Raw genomic sequence first — 19147 nt, 5'->3', positions numbered from 1 at the left:
TACTACATACAACTAAACACTTTCCTCAGGTTTCATTTTCAAACAACGTCATCCATAACACCAAAAACTTACTTTAAGCTTTGATAGTACATACATGTCAAATGATAACTGTGCAGTAACTACTGGTAAGTTTTTCCAAAAACAAAAAAAACAGCCCTGGGTGGCTTTTATACCACAGGTAACGCAATCCTCTCCACACTGCTGGGCTGCCATTTTTGTGCATGAAGACTGATCCTGATAAGCAGTCTGCTTGATCCACTGCATGTTGGGCATACTATTTATCAGATGGTACAAAAGATCTTAAGGTAACAAACAGAATGCGTCTGCAATCATAATGTGATCTGAACATTAATGAGGCTCCATTTGGAACAGCAGTCATTCCAAAGTGTGCAGAGCCATTAGTAATGCCTGTAAATTCTGTAGATGTGATACATACTTTCAGTCAATATCAGTTCTTATGGGTGTATGAAAAGGCCATATATGTTTCATATTTATCTACTGTTTGCATCCTACGCTGTTTGTATCCTACACGCGAAAAAAAAGACATAAGCATAACAGAGATAACAGCGGTTGATACTGAGGACCAAGACACATATGACGCCATTACATCATTCAGTGTGCAATTCAATGAGATCAGAACCTCTGTCTACAAAAAGAATCTCATTTTGCATCACCAGCAGAGAGTTTTAAGGTGGTGGGAAGGGCCTCTCCACCTCTCTGAGCTGCGTGAACTCTGTGCCATCTGTGTGGACCGTCCCGCCATTTAACTGTCACTCCAACAGGCCCCCGGGCAGCTCAGCCCCATCTGATACTGATAGTGGGGGTCCCGCACTGATGGGGGGTTTTGGGGAGCGATCGCTGAAAAGTCCCTGTGGGCCAGCGGAGGTGATCCAGGATTCCTGGCGTAGAGAGAGGGAGGGACACCCCTGTCCCGCAAGCTGTGGACAGGCGGTGAGGGCGGGGCCGGGGGCGGACCTCTCTGTGTGGCTGAGGGGCAGTAGACGGGGCGGCCGGGGGACTGGGCAGGGGCGGCGTGGTGGGGCATCATGGAGGCGGCGGAGGCGGTGGCAGAGCTGGCGAAGTGTGCGGTGAAAGGCTGGTAGGGCACGGCCTCCACCGCCTGCACGTGGTACCTGGGGCAGGGCTGCACGGATGCCCACACGTTGCAGTTCAGGGAGGGGGCCGGCAGGTCATCGGTGGCCCCGCCCCCGGCCTCCGCCTCCGCCCCCCTGTACATGCAGGCCTCCCGGGAGCTCAGCGCCTCGCCGCAGTACGGGTGGGACAGCAGTGGCGGATCGTAAGAGGGAGGGGAGCGGAAGTAACGCTCCTCCGAGACAGAGGGGGGCGCTGTGTCCAGGTATGGCCGTTTGCACCCCAGCTCCAAGTGTCTGGCACCATCTATGAGAAGACTGAAAAAGCATTAGTAGAGCTAGCAAACAGGCTGAGATCCCACCCGGTACAGAACACCATGCTGCACACCTGACCGGTAGCACCTAAGTGCTGATCTGTTGTTAAAAGTCTATTGAGTAAAATAATACCAATTTACATCCAAACATTGCTACATATGGTTTCCTGCATTGTACTTCAATTTCTGTGACATGTTCAGCTTTATATTTTATTTGTAGCTAGTGTCTTGGCAAGTTTATATACTGTAACACTATAAACTACAATATAACTATAAATTAGAAAAAATAAAAAAAAACGTTCCCTTTCTGAAACAAGGAAAATGCTGTGTTGAAATAAAAAGAGAGGGCAGGACGGGGTTTGTGTGGGGGCACTGAACGGTACCTCTGTGTTTGCAATAGTGATAAAGCAGGCCTGGCTCTTGGCTGGGGGGGAAGTGGTTTTCGGGAGTTTCCTGGGGGTCAGGATTTGGCAAGGGACCACCGCTCTCATACGGATAGTGAGGTAGGGTCTGCAGGTGGCCAGACAGCATCCCTGTGCCCAGCTTCCCTGGCAGGTGTCTGTGTGAGGGGACTGCCTTCGGTCTGATCATGTTCTTGGACACCACTGGGTAATCTTTCCTGCAGGGAGAGCGACAGAGAGCGAGAGTGAGAGCAACGTAGGAGACCTGCTTGGGACTGATCATGGCCAGGCCAGGCCGATACCGTCCTTTCAGCTTGGACTCCACACATCGGAGTCCTTTACGCACCCCTGAAAACGTGACACGCGCAGTTCCCCATCGTCACTCCCCCGGAAGCCCTTGGCAAAGGGGTTGTTCTCGATCTTCAGCTGTGTGATCTGGCAAGAGAAGCAGCGCCATCAGTCGGTCCTCCAACACATGTGGCTCTGTCACACCTTCACATGTGAGCACTTGCAGCCAAGCACACACCGCTGGCCTAAAGCCAGACGGAGAGGAAGCACCTCCATTTTTGTCACTGGGCTGACTCCAGGTTCCCCATGAGGACTGGGATGTGGTGGGGGACAGGTGGTGGCACGTACCTTGTGGTTCTGGTAGGACGTCACAGAGATGAAGGCAGTCTCGTGGAAGATGTGGGTGCAGAAGGCGTTGTTTTTGGAGCCAAAGGTGTTGTTCTCATCGGCCCTGACGATGTGCAGCCTCGGCTGGAACTTGTGCATGGAGTTGAGGATGATCTGGTGAGAGAGAAGAGGGGTGCTATGTGCTGTCTCTAAGGTGACACGAGAACTCAGCACCAGCACTCCACTGAAGGGAGTATTCCTGCATTCACTGCGTTCCACATGGAGGGAGTATTCACTGAATTTGGACTGACCTGTTTAGAGGGAGTATCCTCTGTGTTAAGCACGCTGTGTTCTGTGACTATTCCCTGCATACACAGCAGGTGCACTCTGTGTTGACAGGCCAGTTTGTTTAATGTGGCCTCTGTGATGATGGGGTTTAGTGCAGATACTCTCACAGTGTGACCTTTAAGTGCTCACTGATTAAACGCTGCAGCGCAAACCCTGCAAGCAGCGCATCAGGTCATTTGGATTTCAACATTCTTTAGCCTGCCTGTCACCTTCTTTAGCCAAGCTGAGTCGAGTCCTCCACCATATGATGCCTTATTAAGGGATTATTCCCTAAATTCAGTGCATTGTAGGGGGATCATTCACTGCTTTAAGTACACTCTCTGTAGAAGCAGTGTTCCCTGTGTTCAGTAAAGATCTGTGTAGAGTGAGTGCTCCTTGTGTTCAGCGGGCTCTTGGTTGGGGTCTACACAGTGCAGCTTGGTGTTCAGTGAAGCATTGAGGCAGGGTTAGTTCCTGATCAGCCCTGTCAGGCATGATGAGCATCAGGCCCCTCCCATCAGCTTTCAGGTCTGTCGGGCCTCCCATTAAGGCCCCAGCTCTCTGACTGCACTCTTAAAGATGGGGACAGGCAGGCAAGGGAAAGGTTGGACAGAACAGGGTGAGGGTGGGCAAAACTGGGAGGGGATGGGCGGGTCAAGAGGGGGACAGGCAGGCTGGGGAGGTGAAAAGGAGGTCAAAGAGGGGAACAGGAGGTTAAACCCTTCAAAGAGCCGCATAGCAGTGTCTTCGAGTCCGACCCTGACCACGCGCAAAGGGGATGTGATGAGCAAGCAGGGTGGCCACAGACACGCGCGCCAGTCCGCTAACAGGAGTCTAGAGATAGCATGTTCTGTTATTCACTGCTGTGGTGATGCGAGTGCAAAGCCGCACACTGTCTGGATGCACCTGCCTGACAGCTTTCTCAGGTCAACGCTGGGTAAGGCTGCCCACAAAGCTGTTTGTTTTCCTTTCCTTATTTTGCAGTTTTGTGGTCCCACCAATGCCAACATTCTGCCCCCTGCATTATACACACTGTGGTCTGGGATCTGAATATGTGTTTTACCACAATACTATCTTGCAGAGTGTTTAGCTGGCCATTCATAGTAATAATTCTTAAAGTGTATTTAAAGTGGCAAATAGAAACACATATTGTGTGTTAAAATGAAATGTAGTCTGAGCTAGAATGCTGGCTGTGTTGTGTGAAAACATGTTTTGTTGGGACCACAAAGCATATATGACTGAATCATAGCTATATTAAGTAACATACATAGGAATAATTAAGCAACACAGTTAAGCATGCTCTTAGCCCTAATTAGCGATAATGTTTTTTAACTTGATGTATCATCAGTAATTAACATTCTGAACCCTGTTGATGGAGTATTATTTTTCCTCCAGGCAATACAGTCATCAGCAAGAGACCTATAGAAAAAAACAGAACACTGCCAATAAGTGGAGCCACCAATTCATATTTCACCAGTGACTGTGTTTTAGATATCTTTAAAAATGCAGCAGTTATAATGAATAGCAATATATTTTTGGCATATTAAATGTTATTAAACTACAGAACCCTATGCAACCATATTTACAGCTCATATTATACATACTCATATTGTCCTCTTATTAGGATTCAGTGCCTGCAAATTTAAATGAGAACAAAAATCAGAAACTAAGCACAGTTGATGCAAACTGATTTTCTGCTTAGCGCTGGTCTGATTTAAAAAACGGTCTCCTCCACGCAACACATTGCAAAGTAGGCAGCACTCTCTTCAGAGACACGCCCTCACATCACTGCTGAAAGGATGGACGTCTCCACAGGTGTGCTTTTGGGAGGTCACAGGGGACAGCATCTCACCCCACAATTCATGAGTGGGGTGCCCCCCTTTCGGCCGGCAGGTATGGAGGCGCATGAATCCACAGCTGTCAGACCGTCCCAACCTGTTATCAGTGTCACGGTAGCAGAGGGAGCCAGCAGATCAGGGATTAGGTGATACTGAGCAGATCCTGGGGGTGGGGGAGGTAGGAGTTTGGGGGGGGGGGCTTGCCTGATGACTGGAATGCCTGGAATGCAAAGACCCCTGAGGACCGCTGGTCACACAGGCCACTGGCCACCGACCCCCAGACCCCACCCCACTGCCACCGCCAGACCCTGTCTGCGGGCCCTGCTTCCCGCTGCGTTGAGACGGCTGCTCCGTCACATGGGTCTGTCACACACTGTCTGCCGCCTTTATCATTGGTATGGGGGCGGGTCACATGACTGCTCTGCTCTCCCCGAGGCGCACTTGATGGTCAGCCTCTGTTTAGTAACCATTATGTCTCTGAACTGTGATATCAGATCTGACTGTGCGGGACCCGTTTCCACCCTGCAGTGGGAGTCTGATTCAGTGCCTCTACTGAAGACTGTGCGTTACGCACAATGCGTAATGAGGCTTGGTCTGTCAGTCAGCTAGCTGCATACTGAGGCTTAACCTGTTAGTCACCTAGCTACATGGTGAGGGTTAACTTATTGCCCAGCTAGCTGCATGGTAAGGCTCACTCTGTGGGTCAGCTAGTTGCATGGTTATTGGATCTATTGGCCAGCTAGCTGCACACTTACTGAGGCTTACTCTGTCAGTCAACTAAGCTGCATGGTTGCTGGGTCTATTGGCCAGCTAGCTGTATAGTCGGAATTAATCTGTTGGTCAGTCAGCTGCCTACTGCTCGGAGAATAGCGAACTGGTCTTATTGTCGAGGTGCACCAGAGGATGACTTCGTCTGAGCTTGCGTCTCTTCGCTGGCCACAGTTCTCCTGGCAAATCACAGGCGTCAGCGTGGCTTAACCGCCTCCCTCTGTCCATCCTCATTACACGCCCTTATCATCTCCCTGGCATTCCACTGGTCCTGACAGAGGGATTCGCCGTGAGCCCGGGAGGCTATGGACCTAATGAGCCCCTCTCTGACGGGATGCCTTTAGACAGGGTCAGACTGGGCACTGCTTACTGGGCTGCAGTCTCTCCCTCTCTGACTCCACCTCAGACTCACTGTCTGCAGATTTCAGCTCCTCAGCCTCTCAACAGCATGGCTCCTCTCTCTGTCTGTAATCCACAGCTTTGTGGCCCAGATTCCACACACTCTAAATGTATCCAGCATGTATATATGTGTATATAAAAGTACTCAGACCCTTGACCAATGTTAAAAGAAATCAAGTTCAAAAGATAAAGCAAATAACAATTCTGTTGAAATAATACTGCAAATGATCAGTCACAGGATGCCAGAGCCTGAAACCCCATGCCTCAGAAAATACCATCCCAGCAGTGAAATATGGTGGTGGCAGCATCATGCTGTGGGGAAGCTTTTTGTCAGCGGGGACTGGACGTAATGGTAAAACTGAAGGAAGAATGTATAACAAAACACAGGGAAATACTGCGAAAGAAACTGCTTCAGTCCACTGAAAAACTGAGGCTTGGGAGAAAACTCACTCTCCAGCAGGACAGTGATCCCATGCCAAGGCCAAAGTAACACTGAATTGGCTCAAGAACAACAAGGTGAATGTACTACGGTGTCTCAGTAAAAGTCCTGATCTCATCCTACTGAGAATTTGTGACTCTATTTGAAAACTGCGGTCCACAAGTGTCATCCAACCAACTTGGAGCAAATCTGCCACTAAGAATGGGCAAACATCACTCCCAAACAGTGTGCAAAGCTGGTATATACTTAACCCAAAAGACATAAATCTGTTATTGCAGCAAAGTGTGGCTCTACCAAATATTAACATAAGGGGGTTGAATACTTATGCAAAAAGCATGTTTCAGTTTTTTAGTTTTCTTAATATTTTCTAACAGAAAACCAGTGTCACCTTAAAAGAATTCATTCTGAGGTTTCAGCGTTTTTAAATAAAATATCACACAGAATGAAATTTTATTGTATCATTTCTAATTCAGTAAAATCTGAGAATTAGTAAAGGGTCTGAATACTTTTGCTGGGTACTATATGTATATTAATATGTATATATTAATAGCATGCTATGTGTTATGCTAACAACAGAAATTGTAACTGACACCATGATAGTACACTCTGACAACTGCAGTTATCAATTATTGCCATTTTCATTCAATTCTATTGTAGCATCTAATGTAACATTAACTATCAGATAATAAACGTAATTTTGCATTCTACAATATATACATAATTTACAATATTTTGTAATACACAAAATGTAATATCCAAAGCAATCCAAGCAATAACAAACCACAGCAATAGAGATAGACGAAAAAACATGCGTACAAACATACATTTTAACATGTACTATTTTTTATTGAAATTCATCTGGGGATTTGAAGAACAGTTCCCTGTCAGTGCTGTGATTCATTGCCCCTCCTCATTTTCTAAAGGAGAAACCACTTAGGGGCTTTCCCATAATGTTGACCCACTTTATCCAATGACTGTACAGCCTCGTGTTAATTCCTCTAGATTTTTCTGCCTCTGGTTGTTTCAAACGCTCAGGCCTCTCTGCTGATGTGACGGACAGTTGGCTGGCCAATATCACTGATGTGAACAGACTATGTGTTAATAAGTCCTTCTGGATAAATTAGCAGAGCTCTCAATTAAGGGTTGACTGCATGGTTCTAGAACACACTTTTATTATCATCACTATATAACCTTAACTTATAGAAACTTTGATTATGTTTTGCTTGCCTGCACTGTTACTGCCATTTGCTTTAATCCTGCTTGCACCAGCTATCTTCTTTGAAGATAAAATGGAGTTGCTGCTCATTGTTAATTTCCTTCTTTGTCTGTTATTGTTTTGATTATTACTATTTTCATTTTCTGCCAGCTGTTCTTGGCAGTATGTTCTTTATCTGCCTGTAATGGATTAATCATTTGATTTTGTGCTGGAACACAGTTGTTTTATAGCAATCTTCCTGTTGTCATTTCTCTTACTGATTTGCTTTACTGATATCTGCTCTGTTCCACTTCTTATTCATCATTGGTCCCTGTCTTTGGCCATTCATAATTGGCTGCATTTATATAAAGAACATGTTCCAGTATTGTTTCTAAGTTCCTGCAACATCTGCACTTTGCCACGCCTCGCCAAACACTATTTTCTATACAGATGTGACAGGCCAAGTCATGTTGTTGTGCCCTTCAGTTTCACATAGTTCACAGGTCAGAGGTCACTCTGGGGTCACTGATCTGTGTGCCGGGTGCCTTTGTAGCAACACTGGGTGGATTGGGATAGCTGCAATCCCCACATGCTCCACTCAGGAACCTCTTTCATAGTGTATCACCACCACGCTGCAGTTTTGGACCCTGCAGCTCCATAAGCCATAGCAATTTAGAATTTGCAGCTTAAAAGTTCACCTCATACATTTTAGGGTTTAGAGTTTAGAGCTTGCAGTTGACATTTTGCAAGTTTATGGTTCCCACCCCCTCCTTTGGCTTTGCACCTTCCTATTTTATGACCCATCATAACCTTACGGAGTCATAGGTGTGAGTTAGTTTGGACTGACTCAAGTGTGAGAAAGGAAGTGTCAAGGACCGTGGTGACTGTGTACTGTATTGACCACTCTGCAGGCAGGGGCCATTGACCTCATGAACATGGGTGTTTTGCAGGCGCTCAGTGAACACATTTCAGTGACCTCAGCATTTTGAACACTGCCTCTCCTGCTGGCTTAGTTTTCATATGCACCTGCTCTCCATGGCCAGTGAAATTGGGCTGAGGTTCACCATGGTAACCTGGGAGACAATGTGAATGCTAGCTGGGGCACAGTGGGCAGTGCATGAGGCTCTGTGGCCTTGGTCTTGCCTCTTCACATTTAGAAATGCAAATATGTGTGTGTGTGTGCATGTGTGTGTGTGTGTGTGTCTGAGGGAGTGGGTGTGTAGCCCTGCAGCTGAAACTGACAGCCGTTCTTCTTGACACAGGACAGATGTTTATTATGCTGGAGCGCATTCATGGGGTGAGAACACATGGTAAAATCGCAGTGTTTTCTTATTGGCACATAGCTGGAGACACACTCCTCTCTGAGCTCGCATCTGGAGATGCAGCTCTCTCTTTAGTGCCGCTCTGAACACATAACCACCGGCTGAGCATACGGCACACAGGGGGACTTGATCAAGACAGTCAAGATCTGAGGGGAGACACGGGGTGCATGTATGTATCTGTTTCTGTGTGTGCGTGTGTGTGTGTGTGTGTGTGTGTGTGTGTGTGTGTGTGTGTGCGCGTGCACGCGTACGTGTGTGCGTGTATGTGTGTGTCTGTGAGCATGTATGTTTGTGCGTGCTTGTAAGACTCACGTGTCCAAAAGGGTCCAGGTGGTTGTTGGTGAGTTTCAGCTTCTGGAAGGAGACCAGCTGCCGCATCCAGTGAGCCCCGGTGGCGGGGGAGTCTGGGTGGACGTACAGCCGGCCAGGCATGGCTGGCTCCGCCTTGCCTGCCGCCATCCTGGGGAAAAGAGCAGAGCCCATCTTTAGCAGCACTGTGTCACTAGGGAAAGCACAAAACTGTGCCCCTTGCTCTAGCCCAAGTTCTAGCTGGCTCACTCCTAGCTGTTAGGTCAGGGTCACTCGGGACCACTCAAAACCACTTTCTCAGATAACAATCAGCATCATGAGCCAGTGTTTGCCACTGCAATCCAAGCTGTAGGCCATCATAGCCAGCAACTGCTAATTACTGTGCTACAAGCTGAAGGCTAGTGTTGCCAGCTAGCGCTCACCACTGCACCCCCCAGGTGTAGGCCAACATCGTTAGTGACTCAGCAATGCAGTCCCAGCTACAGGCCAGCATCACCATAGCAACTGGTCACCACTGTGGTTCAAGCTGCAGCCCAGAGCAGTTAGTAATGGCTCATTAGTGTGCTCTTTAGCCATGTGTTGCTAGCTAGCACTCACATTTCACTCAAAGCTGCTGGCTAGCAACATCACAAGCGACTGCTCAACACTATCTCATGCCCTGAATCATGCCCCTCATGCCCCTTTCACACACAAACACACACACACACACGCACACGCACGCACGTACACACACCAACGCTCTTTGAAGTGGAGGACAGCTCGCAGTGTCACGCCACTACAGTCGACTCCAAACAGAGGGCTGCTTTTCACCGTCACGCAACTTCAGGTCCAGCGCCAAGCGGCTGCCGCTGCAAGGCGGGTTTTTATATAGAACACATGCACATTAATGACAGATAGAGAGCACGAGCGGTTTCTCACTGACATTGTGGGAATAATTCCCAAGATGGGGGAAAAGGCAGCTCCGACCATAACATTGCTTTTAATCATGTGCTCCCAAGGTGTCGCTGAGGAACTCCAGAACCAACGCTGGCAAACATCGAAATTCCAGGCCATCTCTCAGATCTGGAAATATGGCTGTAAAAGTGAAGTTCCCCTGAGGCCTCAGGCTGTTTTTATTGGGATTTTCTTGGTGTGGCAGTGTTTTGATTTTCCTCTGTCCATGACAAAGACGTTTTTTTTCCCCTGTGGCAATGCAGCATCTGCTCCTGGTGCCACACTCTAGTGGCACTGCCCAGGGTGGGGGGGGGTGACAGGCAGGTCACCAGAGATCAGCCTGCTGTTTTCAGCTCATCGATTTTTAACAGGCTGCCTCCCAGTACAATAATTAACCGCATGTGCTCACAGCGCCCAGCAGTTTCAGCTAATGAAGCGAGGGCTGCCCTTTTCCTTACCACAGCTCCGAGGACTTGAATCATGTATGAGTGAGTATGCTTTTAGCTGCATATGATTATACAGTATGGCACAGTATACAATATTTCTGCACCCCAATTAATCTGTAGCTGTGTTCTATTTAGAGTTCATTGTCAAAGCTGCATTCCTTTGACTAATCCCTGTGAGTGGGCCACCCTTTGGTCAAAGCAACACGATGTCCTCGTTTTTCCATGCCATTGATAGTGAGGCAAGCAGTGTTAAAATTCTGTTTTAAATCCCAAGAGAATGAATAATTGCAGGCAAAATAAATATGCATATAGATGTTATATAAAAAACACAATCAACGTGTGTATGGCCTGCGTCTCAAGCACAGTTTTATAAATGATAAAGCTGGAAGTTGTAGCACTGTTTACTCTCTGTGTTAAAAATATAATCTTTACTCCAGAGCACAGGGTGCGAGACTTGGAGTCACACTGCGTCACTGGCTTCCTCTTCCTGGGGGTCAACATCCTTCCCAGAATGCAACTCGTCTTGTTTAGAGTCAAGGGGAAGACAGACCTTGGGTCGACTTCTTATCAGTCGCTGTCATTAATGATGGGCTCGTACAAACCCCTAGCGCTGAGCCACACCAGGCGTGGCGACGGAGCAGAGGGCAGGGGACCAGGCTCACCATTTGTTGTCACAGAACTTGTAACGGTGGTCGTCTGCCGGGATGATGTCAATTAACAGGATGTACTTGGTTTTGGGGTCCATCCCTGTCACCTTCACCTTGTAGCTGGGGAACAGCCTCCTGCAAAACAGCACAAGATGGGGTCAAGCAGACCTCCGCTGTGCAGCCTTCAGCTCTGAGCTAGCAAGTGAACACAGAAAGAATGCATTCAGTTACAGCACTTAAACTAAACATTAAGGTGGGAAGATGAATTTGTCTACTCTTTTCCATGCTTTGCTTGTGCATGCGCCCCTTGTGGCGCAATGGTGTAGCTTGCCGTCTTTCAGACACAGTACTGTCATTCTTGTGCTCAGAGAAACTAACACCATCACAGTTCACGGTTTTCTCGAGGGAACAGAGGTGGATGCACACACATGCACTCACAGTATGCAGTGAGAGTGGCCTAAAAGGTGTTATTCCTCCTTTGTGTCTGAAAGGAGGTAACCATTCCCCTGAGAGAAGCAGATTTTCTCTTCTTGAGTGACCTCATCCTTTCTGGATTGAGCTGATGTGTCTTCAGGTTGACAAGGAGCCATCTAAAATAATTTCTTTTTCAGTGGGAGACATTAAGGGGTCTTTACTACTATGTAGAACTCTATGTAGTCTATGTCTATGTAGTCTGTCCTGCAGTGAAAAACACCTGTCTCTTTTTATTTGAGAAAAAATAGTAATTGCAAAAGTATACTAAGAATAATGAGTATTCTCTTAGTTTCTTTACACAACAAGTCCAGGAATTAGTGAAGTCCGTGGCAAAAAAAAGTTTTCAAAATATGTAAGGGTTGCATTAATTTATTACTCAGTTATAGACAACAGGCAATGTGGTTTTGACTGAACAGAGACCTTTCTCTGGTGTCTTTGTCTGTCATTCTATACAGTGCTTTCTGTAGACCTGGGAACTGCAACATCTCGAATTGTGTTCGGGTCTGTTACTGATTTTGTTTTACACACAGGGCATAATATATTTTTGGTGATGAACTCCTCTCACTGACGGTTCTGAAGGCCTGGTGCTGTAAAATATGGGACTGCCACTGAACTCGAACACGGGGAAGGCCGGGATGACGGACAGAATATGCTAATATAGCAGACAAGGCAATAAAACACATCAATGGGGCTGCCTTCCGTGACCTCTTCCCGAAAATGGCTCTCTTTTTTCATCCTATCTGCATCAAAGCAAGTTGCCGGGGGAACCGGTGCCCTTTTAAACCTTAAGTGCTTTTTAATAGGGACCTGGATTGGGCTGCGGTTTATGCAGCTGACACGTCATTGGGCCCTAAGTGTGCCGTCACAGAGCTTTGGTTTATCCGGTGCCCCCTTCGGCAACACATAGGAGCAGCATATGCTCATTTAATGACTGTCTGCGTGCTTAAGAGAGATGACAGCGAGTTGAACGTCTCTGGTCAAGCACTTTGCTCCTGTATCCACTTCTCAGCGCGCGGCTTCAAAGGTCTTCCTTCGCATGAAACACAAATCTGAAGCAGGGCCAGCATCGCATTACATCTAATACCCCATGAGAGACCTGTCCAAGGCTCGAAATCCACTCGTGGCAATCACTCCTGGTGTCATGCATTAGTGGGGAGGCTGTTTAATGTTAGACGTGCCTCTTTTTTCAAGCTCTATTTTTATGATGATGAAAGTGCGATGTGTTCAATTCCCATGCAGGCCGCAATCAAAACCAACAGATATCCACAATAAGCAGATATACACAATAAACACCTTATCAACGTGAAGGTCACTGACTTGGGCTTTGATCCTTGTTACACTAACAATAGACTAAAGCTCTGAGAATGTGAAGGTCTTTTTTCCCCCACAATACAAAGCTGGTTGAAATGACAATGCATCAGTCAGACATAATCTGCATTCAGACATGAAATGTCATCTCACTAATGATTCATGCTGCTGTAGACAATGATACTGTTTGCGCTGGGGCCTCCACAATTAGCGGTGTCCACAGTGGATCACATGGCATGTCCAATAGAGCTTCTCGATGGCTCTGCTTCCTCTAATATGTCTGCTGTACAGACGTTGCTGATGCCTCGTACAGGCTGCCATGAGTAGTACCAACAGAGTAATGCTGAATAGTCAAGGTGAACAGAAAGCTGTGTGGTGCTTCAGACCAAACAATCCCACATCTGAAGCTCCTAAAGTTACCTACACAGACCTGCTCTATTTGATGGTCAAATTATCACCTCTACAAGACCTCTTCATAATCCTGGTTGGTTCTACACATGGTTCTACATGATTCTACATGGTTCTGCATGGTTCTGCCCGCCCTCCCAGACCACCAAGAGGCTCAGTGTTACCTTCAACCGCAAGCTTTTTTCCCCACAGAGATTTCAGTCATTTTGTTATCCCTGATTGTGCCACCAGGCAACTTCAGCTCATATACACTGCAGCTGCAGTTTGTTTTTAGCCCCCCTAGGTATGACCATACCCTTGAATTTGCTTGTCTTACTCCGCTGGCTACTAACTGCAGCTCACATCAAAGTCAAGACCTTACGCTAGCCCACTGGGTGGGCAAATGCATTGCTCCTCCTCACCTATAACACCTCACACCCCAGCAGGAGAACTCTGCCCGTTAACCTCTGGTCATGTGCCAATTCCTACGCTGACCTAGACTTGCCTCTTTACCTTATGAGCCCCCAGTGGTGGAAAAAGCAGTCAGAGGTGCTCCCTCCTGCCTGTTGATCTTATGGATTATTGTGGCAGTATATGTATGCTATGACGTGAGTTAATGTTGCTTTTATGGTCATTATTAAACGCTACGGGGCGATAAGCCATTTTTTACTATCCATATATCTTTTTAATGTTGATGAAAACCTAAATATTTTTTTTTTAAATGTAAACGGTCAAGGTCAAGCCTGTAGGTATTTACATGGGCTGCTGTATCACGTGAAATTTAAAATCTTCTATATAATTAAATAACACTTTCCCCATTCTTTATGAAATGAAGTTTTTATGTCTAACTTTACAGGGGCGTCTTTAAATGTGACAACGCTGGTGTGATTTTCTAAACACGGTCCTCCAACTGTGTCCTTTAAACTGTGCAAACAAGAACACTGGAAAAGGAACTCCATTTTGGAAATACTGTAACTCCAATGGCAGGCTTGTGCATTTTGATATTCGAAAACGATATAAATGACTTCTATTATACACAAGCCCAATATGAACGTAAATCAGCTGCAGGATTATTCTGTTTGCGTGAAAAAAATCTGACAGGGAAAATGAGTCACAAACAAACAAGACTGGTTAATAACGTCCAGTCTTAACTTCAAAGGCAAGCCGAGACATCATTACTTGTGCACTCTGAAAGAAGTGTATGCATATTTGGTTTTTGACAACCCCAAACTGCACCGCTTTACTTAACACCCTAATGCCTCTAACTGGTGCTGTTGGAATGCCGCGGATGCAACGCAATGGAATGACATCAGCGTGTAGTGAGTGAAGTGAGTGGGCCTCAGAGCACTCTGGGAACAGATTGCATTGTCTTTCCATTGCAGTTTGAGATCCTTTTCCGTGTTGAAAGGTGCCTTGATAAATGACTTTTTCACATCTAATGTCATCAGCCTGGGGAGCTTCCACATTGCAGTATAGTGCAGGGGTTCACTGGCAACACAAAATTCTCCTGTGTTTTCATATCCTCCCACACAGTGTCCCATTAATCAGAAGCAGTTACTGTACACCTGCATCTACAGGATGTGTATGTGCTCTCTTCAATACTACTAAAGTTATTTCTTTCTGACCCAGTATGTGTGAATGTCAAGGTTGCAGAATTGTGGATTAATTAAATTATCAATTCAAATTAAGACAGTGTGATAAGATGCTTTGGCAGCTATTACAATAATAGATAAGACAGAAAAAGTGAGCACATTATTTTAATCTATCCCAAAGAAATTTCGATAATTACCAACCATGTAACTAGCTGTGGATAATAAGCAAAAAAGAATACATCAGTATAAAGTGATGTGCAGTGTAGCGTTAAGAGCACTAGTCTCTAGAACTGATTTTAAGCAATCACATGTTAGTGGGGATGAGGATGTCTGCTGACCAACTGGATGACTATAAATGGCTACAACTACCCATCTCACTACAGTCATATACAATAACATATGCAGACGTCAAAAATATTTAGGTCGCCACATTCACATAGAAACTGGCCCATGATGTGTGTTAAAGTACAAAAGAAAATTTTGGACACTTGTTGCAAGTTGCTATCATGAACAATTACCATTATCTTAGCATGGGCAAAATATGTCTTATATTTTCACAGTAGGATAGACATCTGATCATATTTGCATATGCAGCTGTGTGTGTCTATGTGTGCGCATGTGTGTGCGTGCGTGCGTGCGTGTGTGTGCATGAGTGCGTGCGTCGGTGCGTGTGTGTTAAAGAGAGAGGGAGACTGAGAATCGGGGGCCGGGGAGAGTATATCGTATCAGTGTCAGCGTGGATTCGGTGCCAGCTGTTTCTCAGTCCTCCCGCATGCCTGGACTCCCAGTGAGTCATTGCGATCCCTGGGAAGCGGCAGGCCCCGGGAGATCAAAAGGGCCCTGTGGATGAGGGAGCTGCCGGGCCTGCGCGCCGCCGCCGCTGATCCAGGGCGCCGCTCCTCTCTAATCAGCCCGCCACCGGACCCTCTGATGAGCTGCTGCGCGCAGAGAGAGCGATGCCCCCTTTGAAGTGTGGGATTAGGGCCCGGCTGTGCCGCGGTAACAAGCGGCCCAGGTTCAGGGGGAGTTCTTCCAGAGCTCTGTGGGCCGAGCGGCACCGGGCTGCCACCCTTGCTGCTGCCAGCTCACCCCTGATGCCTCCCACTAGAGGTTACAACTGGACCCCCCCGTGCCAGAACCAGCCAGGCTCCCCATCAGGTCACAGCATCCTTAGTTAAGGTTATCCTGGGGCATTTCACTTACAATGCTAAAGAGATTTTCACTGGTATCCACTTTTGGCGTCATCTTAAACAATGTTTGCTGATATCTAGTTAAAGCAAACTGTTTTCAGCTGATGCAAAAACATGGGAAACACTAAAAAATCTTTGTATGTGAGGGAGTATTGTACCTATGGATATTTTTATATTATAAGCTCCAAAAAAATGTTTGATACAACTGAGAAACAGAATCACTCACTGACTCCCAATCCATGTGTCCTGTTTCCCCTTTCCTATCAGCTGTCTCAATTGCACAGTTCATACCACCCTCTCCCTTAGTTCAACCCGTGAAGCATTTGCTAACTAGCAATGTTTACCTATCAACTTGACTTCCAATAAGGACCACATTTTTCAACATTCTGTTACTCTAATTGCAATTTCACCAATGCATATAATTAATACACTGTTGTGCACCATTTTGCTTTTGATGACTTGCAAAAGGTGTGCACAAAGAATTTCATCTAATGATTGCCCTTTCCATACCCTGTGTGTACCCGTTAAATTTCAAAAATACATGCTCATGATAACGTCTTGTGCTTGTTATTGCCTACATTTATTCAAACAGGGTTGTATTCACTTGAAGACAGTTTTCATACATCCCGGAGGATTTCACAATATATTTTTAAGTTAATCTAATTGGTTTTAATTTTCCCTTCAGGCTTGCTTTTGTGAATGGTGTTTGTCAAGTGCGAATAATTTTGTTGCAGTAAGACAGGCTACCTTAGTGGTATTAAAGCGTAGGCTTAATAAAGCACTGATATGTGATTTTTTTGTCGTTTTAAGTATTTCAAAGGAGCTACCAACCCTAAATGCTGCTTCATAGCCAACGCATGGATAACTAGTTTCATAAAAATGTCAAAGCTAAGATTTTTTTTGACGTATTTCAAGCCTTTATTTATATGAGCCCATATTATTGTAAATTTATATTTCGAAATTTATACAAATAGTTTATACTTAAACTGAATGACAGAAATGCGCGATACTTGATTCTGTGGATATATAGATTTCGATCAAAGTATCAATACGTTATTTTTTAAACGGAGAGCCCGCTTTACAGAACAAGACGGTCGTCAATAAAACAGCTTTGCCTCGATCGCGGCTCGCGCCGGGCGCTGCCGTCAGTCCACTCTCCTACAGCTGAGGCAAACCAAAGACGGTGAGTCTTTTGATAAATCCACACTTTAACGTAGTTATAATTCACGTAAATATAACCCAAGCACTGAGATGTGTAGTTTAAGTTTAAATACAGTACAAAATGGTGTTTCACTCGGGCCGATAGTGGCCCAACGGTATTTTGTCTTGTCAAAGTCCTGTCCGCGAAAAGCGACATTTCGTCGTTTTAGTTTTAACATTCGTGTGGGGATTTGGTATCTGCTGTATCGCACTTCTGTCATTCTTTACCTTTTGAACAAAACAAAAAAAATGAAAGCGTCACATCCACCGGCTAATCACTATTTGTGTGAAGAAATATTTACTCTCTCAGGCTTTTTCGCATGAGCTACTTTTATAGCCTGCAAGTTCCGTTACAAACGTATATCGTTAAGTTTTCTTGTTAGTTTGAAATGTGATTATGACACTGGCGCGGAAAACGCTGAGAATTTTACATAAGCCAGCGGTTCATTTTACCCAGTTCATTTGTGCAGGTGTAGAGGGACAATACATGCGCTCGAGTGGCGCCATGACCTGAGCCAGTAGTACTCCGTAGAGGCACTGAATGCTCAAGTTTGTCAGAAGCTCGGTTTGGCTTACTTAAAAGGCGGTGTCCCCCTCCATTCTAGAATCATTGCAGCTTGCTGCATCACAGATAGCGAATTCAACATATATCTGAAGCTGAGCGAGGAAGACTGCTATCCAGAATGGCTGCTGAGCGGACGCACGCATTCCATCGGTGTGGTGATTGTTTCGCGTTACTCACCTCCCAGCTTTTGTGATGATCATCTCTGTCCCTGCCTCGTGGAATTTCTTCCACAGCTCCCGATCCTGCAGGAACACCTTGATGTTCTTGATGTTCTGAAGTTAAGCAATCAGTCGATAACAGTCAATAAACTGTTGGTCAATTAATTTTTTCAGCCTTATAGGTAACAGCACACATGAGAGCATTAAACACACTACATGTAAAAAAACATTTTAAATTACATAAATTTCAAGAAATTGAATGCACATTCATGTCATCATATATTAAAATAGTGCTTAAAAGAGAAGATAAAGTCGGTGCCTACAATAGGCTAAATTAGTACAATTAATATTGCAATAAATTAATTGAATAAGAATAAGCTGTGCAAGATGTACCAGAAATGAGATGTGGATAATAATTTATCCAAACTGAGCGTTTATTGTTGAGAGTGGATGAGAGGCATATGGTGGATTAAAAATCATAATAAATAACTGCACTTGAGTAAAGTTCCAAACGTTGGGAAAACTATTAATTATGCTCAAGTTATTTCACCCGCATTAAATTGTCAAGAGATATTTCTGAGCTATCAATAAGGAGACCCTGTGCAGACAGACAGCTGAATCTGATCTAAACCCTTACCCTAACCCTTAACCCTTGGGTATTAATTTATGCTCCTAGAGTACATGATGATTTTGTTCAGCCTGTTGTAGTGAAGTTGATTGTTCTATCTTTTTGTGTTACTTTTTAAAAAGCTGTGGGCAGAGATTTTAAAGTCCCCATTAATGAAAGTCGAACACTGTGGCATGCGAACAAGATATGAGTTTACAGCAAAGCATGCAGTTGGGGCAGGGAGCTGCTGGCCGTTTACCTGGTCGGGCTCATTGCTGTGTGTGGTGCTGACCTCTGCAGCCAGGCCCAGGTGTGAAGTCTCGGGAACGAGCTCAGGAAGTCCGGCGGGCGGGGCCGCGGTCACGGCTTCGTCTGTCCCAGCCAGGACCTTCTCCTGGAGCATCTCCTGAGACCACAATCAGCCCAAGGTCAGGCCGATCACTTTTTTTTCTTAACGCCCACACTACTCTGTTCCATTTATTCATCTACCATCCATGTACGTGCGCATCTGCTGGGCAAAGATTTTGTTTAATATGCTGTTACGAAGCTTTTCAGAGCAGCATAGCTCATACTGGTGTGAGCTTTTGTTGAACTGCATCTTGGGGATCGGTCCTATCCTCAT

At 45.8% G+C, this 19147-nt stretch overlaps 1 protein-coding gene across 1 annotated transcript; it reads right to left on the bottom strand.

Moving 5' to 3' along the window:
• Nucleotides 1-763: 763 nt before the first annotated feature.
• Nucleotides 764-18928, bottom strand: LOC118775458 (T-box transcription factor TBX4-like). The gene is made up of 8 exons (XM_036525393.1): nucleotides 18785-18928; nucleotides 17938-18032; nucleotides 11060-11179; nucleotides 9022-9169; nucleotides 2443-2595; nucleotides 2153-2241; nucleotides 1789-2024; nucleotides 764-1398 (listed from the first exon to the last, which is right to left on the bottom strand). Exons 1-8 carry the CDS (start codon nucleotides 18926-18928, stop codon nucleotides 764-766), a joined length of 1620 nt encoding a protein of 539 aa, XP_036381286.1.
• Nucleotides 18929-19147: the final 219 nt, after the last annotated feature.

This window comes from Megalops cyprinoides, chromosome 3 (assembly GCF_013368585.1).
Source record: "Megalops cyprinoides isolate fMegCyp1 chromosome 3, fMegCyp1.pri, whole genome shotgun sequence".
Taxonomy (NCBI): domain Eukaryota; kingdom Metazoa; phylum Chordata; class Actinopteri; order Elopiformes; family Megalopidae; genus Megalops; species Megalops cyprinoides.
The sequence above is the reverse complement of the archived record's forward strand: the minus strand, read 5'-3'. Positions and strand labels throughout refer to the sequence as shown.

Bases quoted from the DNA above. Each gene is read 5' to 3' on its own strand.
- LOC118775458 (XM_036525393.1), bottom strand. From the start codon at position 18,928: ATGCTCCAGGAGAAGGTCCTGGCTGGGACAGACGAAGCCGTGACCGCG. The intron at 2,242-2,442 runs GTACGTGCCACC...TTCTCTTGCCAG, and splicing joins CGTCCTACCAGAACCACAAG to ATCACACAGCTGAAGATCGA. The intron at 1,399-1,788 runs GTACCGTTCAGT...GTCTTCTCATAG, and splicing joins TCACTATTGCAAACACAGAG to ATGGTGCCAGACACTTGGAG.